This window comes from Centropristis striata, chromosome 9 (genome assembly GCF_030273125.1).
Source record: "Centropristis striata isolate RG_2023a ecotype Rhode Island chromosome 9, C.striata_1.0, whole genome shotgun sequence".
NCBI classification, from domain to species: Eukaryota; Metazoa; Chordata; class Actinopteri; order Perciformes; family Serranidae; genus Centropristis; species Centropristis striata.
In genome coordinates, this window is record NC_081525.1 from 6,685,259 (window position 1) to 6,702,684 (window position 17,426).

Here is a 17,426-nt window from a genome sequence, read left to right on the forward strand (position 1 = left end):
TCATTTGTCACAATTTTCCCTTCATTCAACAGAAAGTGTGGACTGTAACAGGAAACATGGAGAGAGAGGTATGACTTTAAACGAAGGTGAGCAGCCAAGATCGAACCATGAATATTGTAGCACTGTAGCATTGCAGCATTGTTTGTCTCCTTTTGAGGCTCTTTTGAGGGAAAACCTACTGGATCTTTTTCAATAATTACATTTATGCTGGTGCAATCATTGTATTTAATCAAGTGCAATAAATACCATTATTGTAATGCAAAATGACACAGTATTTATTAATTTTAATTATTATCTGGAAACTGTTATTCTGGTTGTAAATGTTTTTTGCTGAAGATGTTTTGTTGTAATGGGGTTTTTCTTGTAGTGCATCTAAGTTCATTGTATTCTGTAGAAGGACGATTAACACTTTTTATTTATTTTCTATTATGTGATATGTAACTCAACTTCCAATTTGTGTGAAATTTAATTATCAGCTGAACTTGTTTTTTTTTTAACTCTTCTTTTACCTCTAGTTTTGGTCGCCACCAGGGAAATATCAGTCTCTTTAACTGCTAAATGCTCCACTATCTTTGTCAGGACTTTCATAACCTATGATCCATTTAAGGGGCGTTGGAAAGTTCAAATTTGAATGATAATAGCTGGTTTTAGTTCCTTTATACAATAGATGGTTTTATTTAATTTTAAGAGGATTAAAGCAGTGTTTTAAAGTTGTTGTTTTTTCATCTTACCTGGCTGTAAGCTGCATTCTCCTTCAGATGAACATGAATGCACTTGGTGATTTGAAGCAACCAACTCCACTGAGTCTGCAGAGTGTCCTGGTAAGCCTGAAAAACCCAGACAAAAAAAGAAGAGGAATAAAAGATAACGCACCGACTTGCACACATATACAGTAAATGCATGTAAACAATGAGTATTGGTACACACCTGAATCTTGTCTGAAGCAGGATGGCTGTTCTTCAGGGCGGTATCCACTTTGGTTTTCAGTTTATTCAAGTCCTTCTCTTTGTCCTCCAGGGCGCTCATCAGTTGCTGTTACATGAAGAGAGGTTCAGTAATCACAGGGGACACAGAAAACATCAGGATGCAGCTGGAGGAACACTGCACTCTAAGTGGGTGACTGACTGCAGCTGCCAAAAATATAATGTATCACAGATTGCTCCCTCATGAGATGCAGATTAACTTCATAAAAAGGCATTAGTGTAATTTAGACTCACAGGTTTGCCAAGAATGTTAAGCGAGGAGAAAGACGCTCTTTTTAAACACAGATTTCTGGCATCAAAATTAACCCAATTCTCTCATGGTTCTCACTGAACTTTTGATCTAAATGGTTCCACTAACCGAGTAGCTCTCCTGCTTCCGTGGGATGTACTGGTCGATGTTCTTGTCTCCCCAGTCAAACACCAGCTCCTCCTCCTCCCTGTCGTTCACCCACATGATCTCTTTGGACATATCCTGAATGAGCCGCTTGAGGTCATTCAGCTGCTCGGTACGACCGAACGACATTTGCTATACAGCGAGAGAGAGAGAGAGAGAGCGTGTTTCGTTTTACAATAATTTACCTGAAAACACACAGCAGCGGTTGTAGTATACTGTTTTTCCTCTCACCTGCAGACTGTCCCATTCCTGTTCCAGAAGATGAAGATTCCCCTTGTCTCCTTTCCTCACCTGAGGGGAAAAAAATCAACCTCAGTTAGAATTTTTTTTTCTTTCTGCACCTTATGCATGGAATATGCGCCAGAAAGAATGGAAATGAACTGACTTTGTTTCTTTGAGCACTTTTAAATCCAAACTAAGAGTTATTGAGGCCAGTTCCACAACATGCACATGTTTCTCATGACGTGTTTAAGGTCTGTATGTTATGTAATCTCAATAGTCCCTGGTTAAATAAAGGTTAAATAAAAAAAGTTAGAAAAAGACACCTTTAAGAATTTAAAATAGCTTAAGGAGTGTGAAAGATGTCTGCTTTTACTAGTCAGGGGCATGCACGCAGATGGCACTAGGGGCGGGGGGATATGTCCCCCCCAGATTCATAGTGTCCCGAAAAATTACTTATTGAGTTGAAATCATTTGCTGACAGCTTCGTCCCCCCAGTTCAAAAATCCCACCTCTGCCCCTGGTCAAGGGGTCTCACAAAAAGCTGATTTTGAGGCTAAAAGAAATCTTATATCTTTAATCTTTTATTTTGTGAGTTTCTACTAAATAAGGAATAACAAAAGTACCACTGCTATATCAGCAAGTACCCCTGTAAGTGTTTTCTCTGGTATATCGAAGTAAAATTAATTGATATTTAGTTGATACTGAACAGCTGAATATGATAATGAACATTTAATAGTCTATTTAGGTTGCTTTTATTAATCCAGGAATTTATCTAAAGAATTTCTTATAGTTTTTAAAATTTTTACCCTGTTTTCTAATGTTTAATGATTACTGGGGACAATTTTTTTAATTGAGAGCGGTGCAGCCAACAGAACCAAACGAGCTGCGATATAATCCTTCGGGCAACTGCACATTATCAATTTATGTCCTGTAAAAGTGATTGTTTTTCCCACTTACAGGCTAAAAATTATGTAAGCTAAGTGTCTAATAACATTATAGAAAGGGCCCTACAGAGGAATAAAAGTTCTTTCTTTATCTTTCCCTTGTCCTCATCTGTTTCTTATTGTGTCTAAACAAAGTTGTGCTCAAGGAAAAATCTTCTCTTCCACATTGTCTTAGCTAAATATTCAGCAATGGCATTACAAATCTTTTAGATAACACTAAACTTCACTTTCTTAACTCCAAAACCACAAACTCTGCACCTTTCAACTTTCACTCACACTTTGTGAGATTTTTGCCTGGAATTATTGCAATCATTTTTTTAAGATTTCTGTTCTTTCCAGTTATTGCAAATGCCAAAAAAGTCTAATCATGTATCTTACTGTATGTATTTTGATGAAGATCCAAATCCAGATACAGATTTAAAATTAGTTAACATGTTCTTTTATTAAGAAATGAATAGATTTAGAGCCACCGGGGAGGCAGAGAATGTTCTTTCCCTCATACAAAGCTGTTTTATCTTCTGGACTTTTGTTGCAACACTAATAAATGTCTGCCTTTCAGAAAAAAGACACATTCATCTGTCCTAATATAATTTATATTATATTATATTATAATATAATAATATTAATAGATAATTAATGACTCCTCTCATCCCATGTACAGCGAATTTGAGCTTTTACCTTCGGGGAAGCGGTTTAGGCTACCGATGGCAAGGAAGAATCTATACAAAAAGTCCTTTGTCCCAGAAGCTGTCAACACAATAAATAAGACCAGAAAGCGGTAGCTATTTACCCTGTTTACTCCTGTTGTTTCCTTTGCTGAGGGTTTCCCTGCACAGCAGGTTCTCCGAATAAGGCAGGTCTTATACCTACATTTGTAAACTTGATTTGTACTGTGGTGTGCTTTTATGAAATTTTGTACTTGAATGGGTGATGTGTGAAGTACAGTTATTGCTGTAGGCTATTTTATATTTTTCTATCCTTGAAATGTTTTTTCTTTATTGTTTTACTATTTATTCTGTTTGTTTTGAGACATGTCTATGGTGAAAACAAAGAGGAATTTCCACTCAGTGGATAATAAAGTTTTCGTATTCGTATTGGTAAATGTGCAGACTGAACCCACCAGGTCTTCTTTGGCTTGGTCCACCTCGAGGCTCCGCTGGATGGAGTTGTGAAACCTCTGGTGGCTGACGAGCTGCTGGTCGATGGCTGCAGCATCGTCTCCCCACGAAGCAGTTTCAAGCAGACGCTGAAACACAAACATGCAGCAGAAACACACGTTGAACAAACTGGTGCAACCAAAAGATTTTTACTTTGAGTTGATTTTGAGGCTGACAGCAAATCCTTCTGAAACCTGAATGTCACCAGCAGGTGGTGGCAGAGAAACATTTTTTTTTTCTTCTTCTTTTTGTGAATTTATGAGCCTCTTCAACAAAACATCTCAGGAATCTACCAGAAGAAAACTGGTCTGAGATTTAAAGACAAAACCTTCTTATAATGCCTATTTTCCTGCACCATGTCTAAAAAAAACTTTTGTTTATCTTTTTGTGTGTTCTTGTATATCTTTCTATTCCTCATAAATTAATTGTTCTTAATGCTTGATACATAATGCTTTAATCCAGTGTCTCGGACAACACACAGCAGAGGAATGCTTTCATGTCTGAACTAAACTGTGTGCACAGAATACCGGTTTAATAAGATCTGTCACTCATTTCAGCCACACTGTATAATCCTGTTTCTTAAAGTGACACTCCTCTGCAGAAATCTAACATTTGAGAATTACTTTGAAAAGGTCGCCTGCAGTTTTTTTTATCAATGCATATTTGGGATTTTTTTAATTTAAACTAAAAATAAAACTAATTAAATTTATCTCTCAGCATGTTGAGAGATATTCCGGAGGCTGATTCTCACCACAAAAGCAGATCACCAAGGTTCCACAACATAATAAGGATATTTAAATATTAAATTAAGATGCAAAATTATTTTTTTTATTTAGAATAATCTGCAAAAAATGTAAACGAAATGGTTATTCCTGCACCAAAAATCAAAAGCTGGGATTTCAGCCTCCTTTTCACAAATAGAAACAAAAGTATTTAATCTTTTTAAGTTATAAATGTTTATGATGCAAATGTTTTATTTATAGCCCAATCTCTCCAATAACACGTGCAGACATACTTCACCATGGATATATATATATTTAATGGTAACAAAATGCACTTTAATCATCAGCCATTTTTTTCTTTGTCTTCCCCATTTGATTATCAGAAAAGAAATACAATGTTATCAGTCAATGTTGAGTCACACCCTCCCTTTCTCTGATTCTACAATAGCCGCTTGGGTTAGGCAAGCAGTGTGTATGTGTGTGTGTGTGTGTATGTGTGTATCAAGGTTATAATAGTTTTGGATTTTTTATTAGTCTTAGTTTTAATTTCTTTGTTAAATTTTGTTTTCAAATTCAGTTAGTTTTAGTTTGTTTTTAGAGTTTGAAAATGCTTAGTTTTTATTAGTTTTAGTGTTAGTTTGAGTTTTTTTTGTAATGGGCTAAGTGTTGGGTGCGAGATTCAACGAGGTCATAATAAATTTTGCCTTTATTTCCTTTGGTTTATCCATCTTAGTCCCAATAAGGTTATTAACTCTTACAGTTCTGGGTGATTTGAATTTTGGTTTGTGTGTAGACATCTCAGTCTCAATAAAATTATTTACCAATGTGTCCCTGCATGTTCACTAACAGAATCCTCTTTCTAATAGAAACACTGGATTATGTATGAAAAAACATGACAAAGATGAAAACTAAGGACATTTTCACTATAATTTTAGTTAGTTTTGTACCCACACAATACAGTTTCAGTTAGTTATCGTTTTTTTAAAAACTCTTGTGTTTATTTTCATTTCAGTTAACGAAAATGTTTTTTCAATTCTAGTTTTCGTTATTTTGTATATTGTATATTGTATATTGTTTGTGTGTGTGTGTGTGTGTGTGTGTGTGTGCGTATACCTTCTGCTGTGCAATCCATCCCATGGCGTCCTGGAAGCTCCGTCCAGGTTCCTCCCAGCCTCCAGAGCTCCCTCTGGTGCTCCTCCTCCTCAGGCTGCCTGTCATGGCCATGTGGACCCCCTTCAGCTGGTCTCTGCACATATCTAAACTACAGCGGGGAAGAGAGAAAGGACGTTTGGTAAGACTCATACATATAGTAAAGGCAGGTCTTAGACCTACATTTGTAAACTTGATTTGTACTATAGTGTGCTTTTATGAAATTTTGTACTTGAATGGGTGATGTGTGAAGTACAGTTATTGCTGTAGGCTATTTTGTATTTGTTTTCATATTCGTATTCGTATTCGTATTCGTATATCATTTTAGCTACGGATAAACAGAAGTCAGAAGAGGAGGAAAAGAAAGTCTTCCTTACGTCCGGAGCACGTTGTCGCTGGGTTGTCCCATCTGTCTCAGGTCCACCGCGCAGTTCTTCAGCTGATCAATGGTTTCTTTAGCCTTGGACATGTAGTGCTCTGCATCACCCGGTGCACCGCCCTGCAAAAACAAAAAAACATTCCGTCTAGTTTTCCTGTGGAATAGTTTCTGTCTACATTCAATAGAACAAAATGTTGAACTTCTAGATTTATAAGCTTTAAAAAAAAAAAACCTGTTTAAAAAACTGTCAATTTTATCCACTTTATGTCTTTTTTTTTTCAAAATATTTTTATTGTCAATTTTCAGAGTGACAAATAACATACATACACAAATAATTAAGGGCAAATAAATAAAAACAAGACACAAACTATGACATATCAAAACAAAGTATACACAATATAAGTCGAGAGTCAAATGTCCACTTAAGTGTATCAAATGTCACAATAGGTACATTTCAAGAACACACGATAATAATAATAATAATAATAATAATAATAATAAATAAATAAATAAAATAGAAATATAGGTGAATAAATAAATGAGACAAAAAAATAAAAATAAAATTAAAAGAAACTTGAAAAATATCCACTTTTACATTTTTAGTACAGGTGTCTGAAAATATGTTCACTATTATTAATTAATTTTTTCTTTTGTTGTGCAAACACTTTGTTGATGTTTTTATAGGTTGGATTTTATTTCAATATGACATTCATGCAGAACCAGAGCAGAGAAAAAGTGCATGAAAAAAGACTTAAAACTGGATAATTAAATGACTTTTGAGAGGAAGTAATACAAATCAGATTTCAAAAAAGTTTAAAGGACTTTGTCTAAAAGTCTAAAAGTTAATGAAACATAATGCCATAATTTAATAATCCCTAATATTAATTGAAAACTGTACAAAAACAATATACTTTATCAAGTAGTCAAACATTGTCTTTGTTGGAAATTGAAACTCTGAATTCTGAATTTGTTGCATTCTGTTTCTAGTTACACAGCGTCACAACTTTTTTGTTTTTAAGTTGTAGTTGTAGAATTCATATTCAGTGTCGGACACTTTTCACTCCACTAGTCTGAACAGCAATAGCAGTGCACTTGAGGTGAACTTTTCAGAAAAACAAATAATTCACAAGGAGCTGCTCAGCACAGAGCTGAGGAGGTGTGTGTGTTGTAACTTAAAAGAAACATAACGCTGAAGGGGTTTTTCCTCCCAACAGAGACAAAAACAAAATGCTTTCATGATCCGCCTGGTTCCTCTTACATGTTCTGACTGTCACATTAAAGACTCAATTTACAACCACAAACAACATTGGTAAAGCTGCAGCACCATGATTTCTCTTTTGAAATAAAAAACCTAAAATGAGCTCTCACACAGAGAGGCTTTTATTTGTACTACTGAAGCAAAAGGAACCAATAAGTCGCGTTATAAAACAAAGCGTGACTCACAGTCTGAAGGGAGTATTCTGCTTTCTTCAGGTAGTCCTGGCACTGCCCCTGCAGGAACATGGCCCTCTGGTGGATGGAGCCGGAGCCACTGCAGGGGGCAGCAGAGAAAACCATCAGTGTTATTATATTATAAACATGCCACATCAGTAGCCATTTATAAAAACAGACCTATCTTTTTTCAACAGCATTCAGTTGAACTGTGTGCGTGCGTGTGTGCATGTGTGGTTGTGGGAGTGGGTGCACACGTGTGAGTAAGTAAGTGTGTATGTGGTATTATTGTTGTTATTTAATTAATAAGTTAATTTTAATTATGTATACTTTCATGATTATTATGATACTGTATTATTGTTTTATTGTTATTTATTTATTTCCTCTACATTTTTTTTTCACTATTATTATTTATTAATTAATACATTTATTTTATTTTATTTTTTATTAACTCAAGTATTTGTTTTCCTCCGAGATTACTGTTGGTTATGAGAGGGAGGGATGGGGCTTTATGACTGTATGTTCGTTGTTGTGTTCATCGTGTATTACTTTTTGGAAAAAAACTCAATAAATAAAGTTTTGAAAAAAAAAAAAAAAAGTGTATATGTGGTGAATATGGCATAGCTTGTCTACCTGCACTCTTCAATTCATTTGTAATTGATTTTTTCTAATTGTTGGTTTTCTGTTGTTTTGCTTTGTTTTTTAACTGTAATTATGTATATCCATTGTGAAGCACATTGAGTCTGCCTTGTGCATGAAATGCGCTCTATAAATAAAGTTGAATTGAATTGAATTGATTTATATAATCATCTTCAGCTGCAGTATTTTTATTGAAGACATATCCACCACAATAACACAGTTTATACCAGTGCTTCAACACTTTTCCCTTGTGTATAAAAAAAAGGGCTGTGAGCAATTTTACCAAAAAGTATTTTCCCTTTAACCCATAAGAACCCAAACGCAGTAATCCTTAAAGGAAAAGTGTGGGAGATATACCACAGACCAAGTGGACCACATAGAACACATTTATGATGTTTTAAAGAAAAAATTCTACCCCTAAATGTCAAAGATCTGTGATGTGACATTGGGCGTTTATAGTATTTATGTTTATGATATTTCTAATTTTAAAATAAAAAAAAAACTAGACCCTATTTTCTACTTACAGAGACACAAATTTGACTTTTTCTTTACACCTCCAAAACATACATTAAACATTGTGACATTAATAGTGCTGTTTAACAATAAATTATTCTTCAGTTTTTTAAAAACAAATAACCCATTTGCCTTTTTGTTTGCATCTCCATAACATATATCAAAATTGTGACTAGCTATTTTTTCACATTTCTGTTTCCAGTCACATCCACATTTTGGAGAAGTCACTTCTTATCACAGTCACATGACCACCACACCAGGGTGTTGAGTATACGTCGCTTAGTGATTTAATGAGTTAATGTGAAGCATAAAGCTGAATATGGGAGATTCTAGAAGATTTAAAGTGTTTGTTACACGGGTGTCACCATGGGTGCTTATGGGTTAAAGATAATTTTATTTAATTGAATTGTTTTCAATTTTGGCATCCATTATTTCACAATAAAAGCTAACTTTTGTCAGAAAAAGACACTTTTGTGAAGTACACCTTTGTGTTTTTTCTTATTTCCTGTCCTGTTAACGCCACGTAACCTCGAAGATTCAGATATTTTAAGATTGAGACCATACAGTTTGGATAAATGTCCGTTTCCTGTCATGCAAAGTAGCATTACATGTCTCAAGTAAATGCTTCAGTTTTGAGGTAACTTATCACTTATCTTATCATTTCAGAGAATTAAGTTTCTATATAACTTTTATATTTTTTAGGAAGTGCTTCTGCAAACTGACATGACGGTAGGCACTAAAAATTGTCTAAATAAATAAATAAATAAATCTAATACAGATGATAAAGTTCACTATGTACCACTAAAGCGATATATAAATATCAGACATCAACTTGTGAATATTTGTAAAATTTGTATGTTTTAAAATATGCAAGCTTCACAAGCATGGAAAAGAAGGCGAGGTGGACTATTTATTTAGTGTTTAGTTGGATATTTATTAAAGGTTACAACTGCATGTATTTTATCAGTAATTTATTATTATTTTTGTGGAAATAAAAATGTGATTATGTAAGTTATGAAACTGGTATTCTTTAGTTTTGAATACTGTTTTTAAATGTGCATTTGGGAACTGTATAGTCATTACTATGTGTCTTGTGAGCCAGTACAGGCTGTGAATAGTTAATGCATGACATAATAATAAAAAATGTATTATCTCCATCATATGTATTAGGGTTGGGCGATGTCTACCAAACTGATACATGATGATCAGTCAAATAAACTACACCAGTCAAATGGCCACAAAACCCACTACATTAAGAATAAAAGGTTTGTTATCTTATTCGTTTTTTTTTCATAGGAAATGAGTGCATTGAATAGACAATAAAAATAAGTGTGCTTGAATGAGTTTGAATTCATTCTCTTGTTGTTGTAACAGCCTTACTGTGCACCATCTGTTGCACTCACAATGTCAGTCTGTGCATGATTAATTTAGTCAGGGCTGATACTTTTTAAGCACCGAATAAATGCCAAAGCAAACCACAGCCCAGGTGTAGGTGTGTCCATCGGCCCAACCCTAATATGCAGAAGTTACACTGAACAAAGAGAAGGTTACACTGTTTATCTCTGCATGAGTGCACACTGAAATTCTGTCTTCACTTGTGTGCTGATGACTAAAAATCTTGCAAAACTTCCCTAAAACTAGCATACACTTCCACAAAACAAAACAAAAAGTTGCTGGATGCAAAAAAAACGACAAAGAAGAGAGATCAAAACATGTGCACACGTATCTCCTTTGCTACAAATGAAAGCGTGTTATGTAAGATTGTGGGCCTTCAGTGCCTGAGGACAGTGTCTGAATATCCGTCAAAATAATGAATGTCTGTCAAAAGATAAAATATGCTGATATATCAGCCCAGTGTTTTAATCAGTCTTGTTTTAGTGACTTTAAATGTGATTCTAAAACTAAAAAAACTCAACAACAACCAGAAACAGCAAGATATGAAATTAATAACAAACAATTATGATCCAGAAACTATTCAACATCTTGGAATCATGCCCTCTCTGCAGCACCTTCCTAAAGTTCCCCAGTGTGCACCACTGTGGAAGGTCTGAAACTGACACACAGTTCTGGAACAAGTGAGTGTTGGAGGGAACTTAGCAGCTCAATGAGAGCCATAAATCAAAATCAATGTTTCTCTCAAGGGAGGGAAGCTGTTGTGCAGAGACCAAACTGAGCTATAATTTTAAGAATTCTGCAAAACACAGCAGCTCCAAGTCACCATGAAGACATTTATTCCAGTTTGGCCTTGTTTTATAATTATTTTGTATTAGTAATGATGTAATAAAGCAGTAAGGTGAGGTGGTAACTCCTTTAACAAATACACTTTAATTGCACAGGAGACAAATTATTGGTATAAGGAATTAAGTCATTAAACGCTGTTGCAAAACTCAATAAAACAGATGTTGGGTTATTTGTGAGATCAGCGCTGTGAAATGTGCAGGAGATTACTTCCCTGTAATTATGATCCCTGCAGATATTATCATGCATTTGTTTGGTAGTCTGCATTTGGTGTTTATGGTGTGTTTTTTTTTTTATCTTAAGGGTGATTATGTCTAGTCAGGCTGTGCAGGAGTGAAATGAATACTGGGATAAAACAGGCTGTCATGATGAATATTTTATAGCACACACAGCTTTGCATGCTATCCTGCAGAGAGGGCAACAAAAAAGTCGCTCTAGTTTGCAGAGAGGCAACAGGTTTGATTCGCAGGGAGCGCATATAAAAAAGTTGTCAACTTCTGCAGTAATTTTTTTCATACCTCATTCCGCCTCCCATGCCGCCTCCCATGCTGCCGGACATGCCGCTCACCATGCCGCCTCGCATGCTGCCGGACATGCCGCTCACCATGCCGCCTCCCATGCCGCTCGGCATTCCGCTCGACATGCCGCTCGGCATTCCGCTCAGCATTCCGCTCGACATGCCGCTCATCATGCCGCCTCCCATGTTGCTCGACATGGTGCCCCCGCCGCCTCCCATGGAGGTCTTAGAAAAGCCGCTGTATATTTCAGTGTATCCATTATTGCCTATCTGCGGGGTCCGGTCGCCTCTGGGCCGGAGGGTGACGTTGAGGTCCTTTTGAGAGCCGTACATACTCAAATAGACGCGGAAACGGCAGCCAAAGCCACTCTGCAAGAAGCCACCGGGGGAAACAGGTAGTGCTCTTGTCCACCTGTCCGCCCGGTCCCTCTGTCCCTCTAGTGCAGACTGCAACCAAACTGCAGGGGAGGCTCGGTTTTGCAGGCTGGTGACCACACCTCTCTGTCCCTCCCCAACCTGCCAAAAAAACTGCCACTCCCCTCCAAACTGAGCTGGAGGCAGAGAGTGTTTGTCTTTGTTGGACTTCTATCTTTGTGGGGACCGATTTCGCTTTGTGAGGCCTTCTTTTACCAATAAGAACCCAGACCTATTTATCCTTCAAGGAAATATTAGCCCTAAATGTCAAAGATCTGTGATATGACATATATGTTACATTGGGCGTTTATGGAAGTTATGTTCATGATATTTCTTATTTTAAAATAAATAAACTAGACACCTTTTCTGCTTACAGAAACACAATTTTGCCTTTTTCTTTGCATCTCCACAACATATATCAAAATTGTGACAGGATAGGATAGGAATATTTTTTGTTTATATTTGGTCAAATGTACTTAGATTAGAATTAGAATTGTTTAATGGGTTTAAATTTAGCTAATTTCAAAAAGCTTTTTTTTTTGTTACGAGGCTACTTTTTCCACATTTCTGTTTCCAGTCACACACATATTTTGGAGATGTCACTTCTTGTCACAGTCACACAGTCTTGTTAAGGGACTTAATGATGTGAAGCATATAGCTGAATATGGGAGATTATAGAACATTTGAAGTGTTTGTTACATGCGTGTCACCATGGGTTCTTATGGGTTAAAAAACCTTATAGATGGCGAAGACATTTCTAAAGCTAAAAATGTTTTGGGAATAGAAAGACATTTTAGAGAGGGAGGTCTGCTGAGGAAAGTGGGGACAAATTCAAAGTGAGAGCACTTATAAGTGAAAGTTACTTGCAAAATTTTTTTTAAATTGAGGGATTTTTATTTTAAAAAGTGGGGATATTTTTGGAAAAGTAAAGACAATTTTGGAGAATGGGGACATTTTTAGAAAGTGAAGATGCTATTAAGAAGACAGGACATTTTAGTAATGTGTGTACATTTTTAGGAAGTAGAACATTTTGCAAAGGGGGCAGCTCACTCCATAATGCATATTTTTTCTTTCTTTCTTTTTTTTAACCTTTAGTGATGTTTATCAGTCTAGATTAGAGTTTGGAGCGTGTTGCAGAGTTTTTGAGCTATCGGCTGCAGAGATTACTGCCTGCTCTCGATTATAAAATATATGGCACCTGCCTTGTGGTGCTCAAACTAAGCATCAATAAAATATAAATAATCTCTTTGCAGAAATCAATCCAAATATTTTGTTTGTGTGAGCAGTTTCATGAGAGAGACGTTACAAGAAAGAAAAAACACTACATGAAACTGCTCAAAACACTAAAGGTAACAGAAAATATATAACCTGTCCTATTAGGTCAGAAACTGACTGCTTTAAAAAGCTGTTTGAGGGTTAATAATCGGTTTGCGGTGATAATGAGGTTGACATTAAAGTTGTGGTTTGGGTGGAGTCAGGCAGGTAATGATGGTTAAGATTTGGGTTAAGCCCTGGAATGCATGATGTATGATGCACAACTTTTATTTGTATGGGAAAATTGGAAATAAATGCATTTATCATTCAAGAAAAAAACAAACAAACAAAAAGATAAAATACATTGAAGAATAAGTAAATTAGAAGAATTTTTAAATCTAGATTTTCCTTTCAAACATGATTTTAACTTTGAATTAAAGTAATGCACATTTTCCTATATCATTGCATGCTATTTATTACAGATTATTGATATCTTGAAACACCTTATATATAATACCTGTAGTCAGCAGCATCTGTATTCAGCAACATATGTATTGTGAAACTGTCAAAGTCAAAGAGCCTCAAGGTAAACTGCTGCAGTGACAGGTGATGCATCATCTGACCCGGTGATGAATCCACCAATGTGCATCTCCGTCCTCCTGGGCTGATTTTAGACATTCACCGTCTCTACACACACACCCTTCTTATCCCCTGTCTTGCTGTCTCTTCTTCTAAAAAAACTTTCACACACACACTACTTAAACACTTGCCTGCAGCCTGGGTGGGACTCACAGGAAAAACAAGTTTGACAGCTGATCCTGAATGATAGTATCGTTCGTTGTATTTATCGCATTTATTACCGCAGTTTAAAGACAAAATGGAAAAAAGATCAACTAAAAAAAAGTCCTGATTTACTGATTAAAGCTTTATAACTGCCCCACTTTCTTTGTCAACACTTATTTGTTATAGGTTATATTTTGCTTCATTTCAACTATAGGAGTCACAGATTTGTTCTGTGCGGCGTGTTGATCCTGAAATCACTTTTTCTAATACAAATCTGCCAAATATTTTTCATTTTAGAAATTTGTGTGTATATATTTGATGCAAATAAAGCATGGAGTGCAAATCACTGTGAGCTTCAATGCAAGTCCAACCATTAGGGCTGTATAAGGTACCCTTGATACATTTTTGTATTCACTTTTGATTTCTTATTTTCATTCAGTTCCCAACATGTGATATGAAGAGTTGTGTTAAATGCCACTACCACGGCATTAATTTTAATGCTATTAATTCAGAGAGCCCGTACCCTTATCAATATTTCATGAATATATGAATGTTACTGCTTTGTAAACACAATGTCTTCAGCTTTCAGAATCCATTAACCATTTGTATGTTGTCCAAACTACGTCTCATTACAAAGTATTAGTATCAAGTAAAAAGGTGTATTCTCTAAAGAATGAGGCTAGTGAAGAGGAGGTCACAGGTATGTCGTGCAGCCATATTTTTGAACATTTTGGTGGCACCTTTCCGTGCTGAACACTGCATTTGATTCCTCCACACCACAGCCTGTTTTGCTGCAGTAGTGGACCAGTCATTAGCTCTTTTTATACTGCGTTTCTGCAAAAGTGCCATAACAAGCTCTGCCGTCATTATGCTGTAGGACACTCATACTGATTCTGCAACGGTGTAATATTGGCCTCCCCAGTCTGTGAATTCATATTGCACGTTAGTGGCGTGTAACAGAGAAGCAGCAGTACATGTACAATAATCGACAGCAGCAACGAGTATACATTCAAAACATTGATGGCACGAGAACTGTCCATCATGCTGTTTCTCGCTGTAGAGATTGTACAAACTCAAGCAAAGTGCATTTTTGCTGAACATTATTTGATTACTGTGGGCAGGGAGGCAAACCAGGAAGTGCCTTAAGCTGCATTCTACCAAAAATTCCAGCAGGGGGTGCTAAGTGTGGCTGCAAAAACATTTCTGTCCAAAACTTCTCATTTGATTTATTACATCAGAATTTTTTTTTTAGGACAACACTATGGTCTCAATCGCTAGTAAAAAATCTTCTTCAAGACAAATTGATGAAATTAGTTTAAATAATTGCCCCATTTAGAAGAAAATAGAAGATAAAGAATTGTATGATTTGGGGCATGGCTACCTTTGATTGACAGGTCACTAACAAGGAGAGCCATCATCAGGAGAGAAGCAGAACAATACGTATCCACGGCAAACGAGTCAATAAAGTTATATATAACGTTATATAGACAGATATTAGCAGTTTGGTCTCATAACTTTGACCCTTTCACTGTATATTCACTTAATTAAATTTGAACATTTTGTTCATTTAAAATGTCTTGTTCAGCGTTTGGTTGGACTAACAGACACTCCAAGGAGTCGCTGTTCATTTTTCTGAGGTAAGTAACATACATTTTGCTTTTGTTTTTTGCTAGCCAAAACTAACATCCCAGTTAATGCTCCAGTTAATGCTAACATGAATTAGCAGCAGCTTCTCTCAGTCAGGTTGAGGTGTAGAGAGGCTGTAGTCAGTGATCAGATCCCTCTCCTCCTCCACAGTCCAGATATGGTTTGCTCCCCGTATCGGAAACAAGATGGCGACACAAGATGGCGACGAGTGTAACGCTGAACTCGATGCTTCCAACGGGCCACAAACCAATGGGTGACGTCACTGTGACTACCTCTATTATTTATACAGTCTATGTGTGGGACTCAAGTGAGAGGTGTGTTTCTGATGATACGGTCCACTTCCTCGCTTACTACCTGAGAGTTTGTCGCACAAATAAGATACACATTGATCCTGCCTCGAACAGTCTCGCCAATTTAACGCCTCTCTTACTTCCTCTGAAGGCGGTACAGAGCCGGGATCCCCCCATTGGTCCCCCCATTACGCCTCTGGGACGTTCAGATTCAGCAAAACATCACAGAGGTGTAATATACAGGGTTCGTACGGGTGCTTGAAATCCTTGAAAATGCTTAAATTTAAATGTTGTATTTTCAAGGTTTAAAAGTGCTTGGATTTTGGATAAAGTGCATGTAAATGCTTGAAATTCTTACTGCATTTCTCTTGCAATCTGACTATATCCATCTATAGACTATAGATAATCACATGTTCAATGTAAAAAATAATGAGTAGCCTTTCTGAAATGAAGACTGTTCCTGTAATACCATCGCTGTTGGGATGGTTCAGTGAAATCTCCCCCTTTTAGTATGTAAGTACTCATCTAAAACATGCAATTTACAACAGGTGTAAGATACTGGAAAAGCTTGAAAATTTACCTTGAAAGTATATAAGGTAAAAAATACATGTTGCATCAATATCAAAGAACACTTGTGATAATTGGCTTTGAGCAAAACCATACAGATCATCATTTTTATTAGATCATGGTACAAAAAGGAGTGACAGGAGAACTGCCAGTACTACTTGGTATTTTCAGTCAATACCTATAAGGTGTTGAGTCCCCATACCCAGCCCTACCATCCATTCATTCAAGCTCCATCTGCAGTCCCAGGTTCCTTTTGTCTGTTTTGTTTCTTTTCGGGGCACAAGCCCATCATTACATGACTTAATGTTCTTAAACAGCTGTAGCAATTTGAACAGAGATGAATCATGATGATCACTTCTTTATTTGATTTACAGTCTCTGTTTGTCTGCAGGCTCTGTGACCTTCTCATGCAGGTTAAAATGAGCTGGCAGAGCGGAAAGTCTCAGGCCAACACTGCTGAGAAAATTGTCGAGTTGTCAAATATAAAACCACCATAAACTCCAGAGTCTTATGACACACAAGTGTAAAGTATGAAGCACACACACCCACAAACTCAGCCTAGAATTCAGCTCTCGGGAGATAGAATGCACATTATACATATGCATCTTAATGCACAAAAATGTTTTCTGATAACTTTGGGGATCCTCTGTCATTTTTAATTTTTAATTTCTTTGATTTGTTTAGTACTTAGTTACTACAAGGAGTTTTTAACTGGTTATGAGACAGTCTAAGTGTATTACTGAGGCCTGATATGACCGACATGCAGAATGCACTTAACTACTGCACGCAGTTACATAGTTCATGTAAACCGTGATGTAGGAAGTGACGTATATGTGTGTGGAAGTTAACTTACAGGTTGACTTAAAATAGCAACACTAACTTTTGGTTTTAAGCCTTAAGCTCAAAGAGTCGCTGTGTCAGATGCAGCCTCATAGAGCTGCTGGCACAGCGGCTTCACACTCCTGGTCTTCTTCTCATTTGACCTTTTTTCCTATCATGAGATCAAAGCCTCTTTTTATGGGGATTTATTTTTTGAAGAAAAAGCAACACAAATTGCACAGAAGAAGAGCAAAGATAGGAGAGAGAGTCACAGAGTACAGATGAAAAGGAACCCGAATGGTATTTTTGCAGTTTTTGAGTCAAGACGGATCATGTCTTAAACCTTTTAAGTATGCTTTGGCAC

At 36.5% G+C, this 17,426-nt stretch overlaps 1 protein-coding gene across 1 annotated transcript in view; it reads right to left on the reverse strand.

Moving 5' to 3' along the window:
* LOC131977805 (desmoplakin-B) overlaps nt 1-11,819 on the reverse strand; it is a 37,542-nt gene extending 25,723 nt beyond the window's left edge. Inside the window, exons 1-9 of the mRNA XM_059341248.1 lie at nt 11,290-11,819; nt 7,394-7,481; nt 5,949-6,070; nt 5,536-5,683; nt 3,664-3,789; nt 1,609-1,668; nt 1,342-1,509; nt 928-1,032; nt 732-827 (exon numbers count right to left, since the gene is read on the reverse strand). Coding sequence (XP_059197231.1) covers nt 732-827; nt 928-1,032; nt 1,342-1,509; nt 1,609-1,668; nt 3,664-3,789; nt 5,536-5,683; nt 5,949-6,070; nt 7,394-7,481; nt 11,290-11,621 — 1,245 coding nt within the window. The 5' untranslated portion in view covers nt 11,622-11,819. The remainder of the gene's footprint in view (nt 1-731; nt 828-927; nt 1,033-1,341; nt 1,510-1,608; nt 1,669-3,663; nt 3,790-5,535; nt 5,684-5,948; nt 6,071-7,393; nt 7,482-11,289) is intronic.
* Between the last annotated feature and the right edge of the window lie 5,607 nt (nt 11,820-17,426).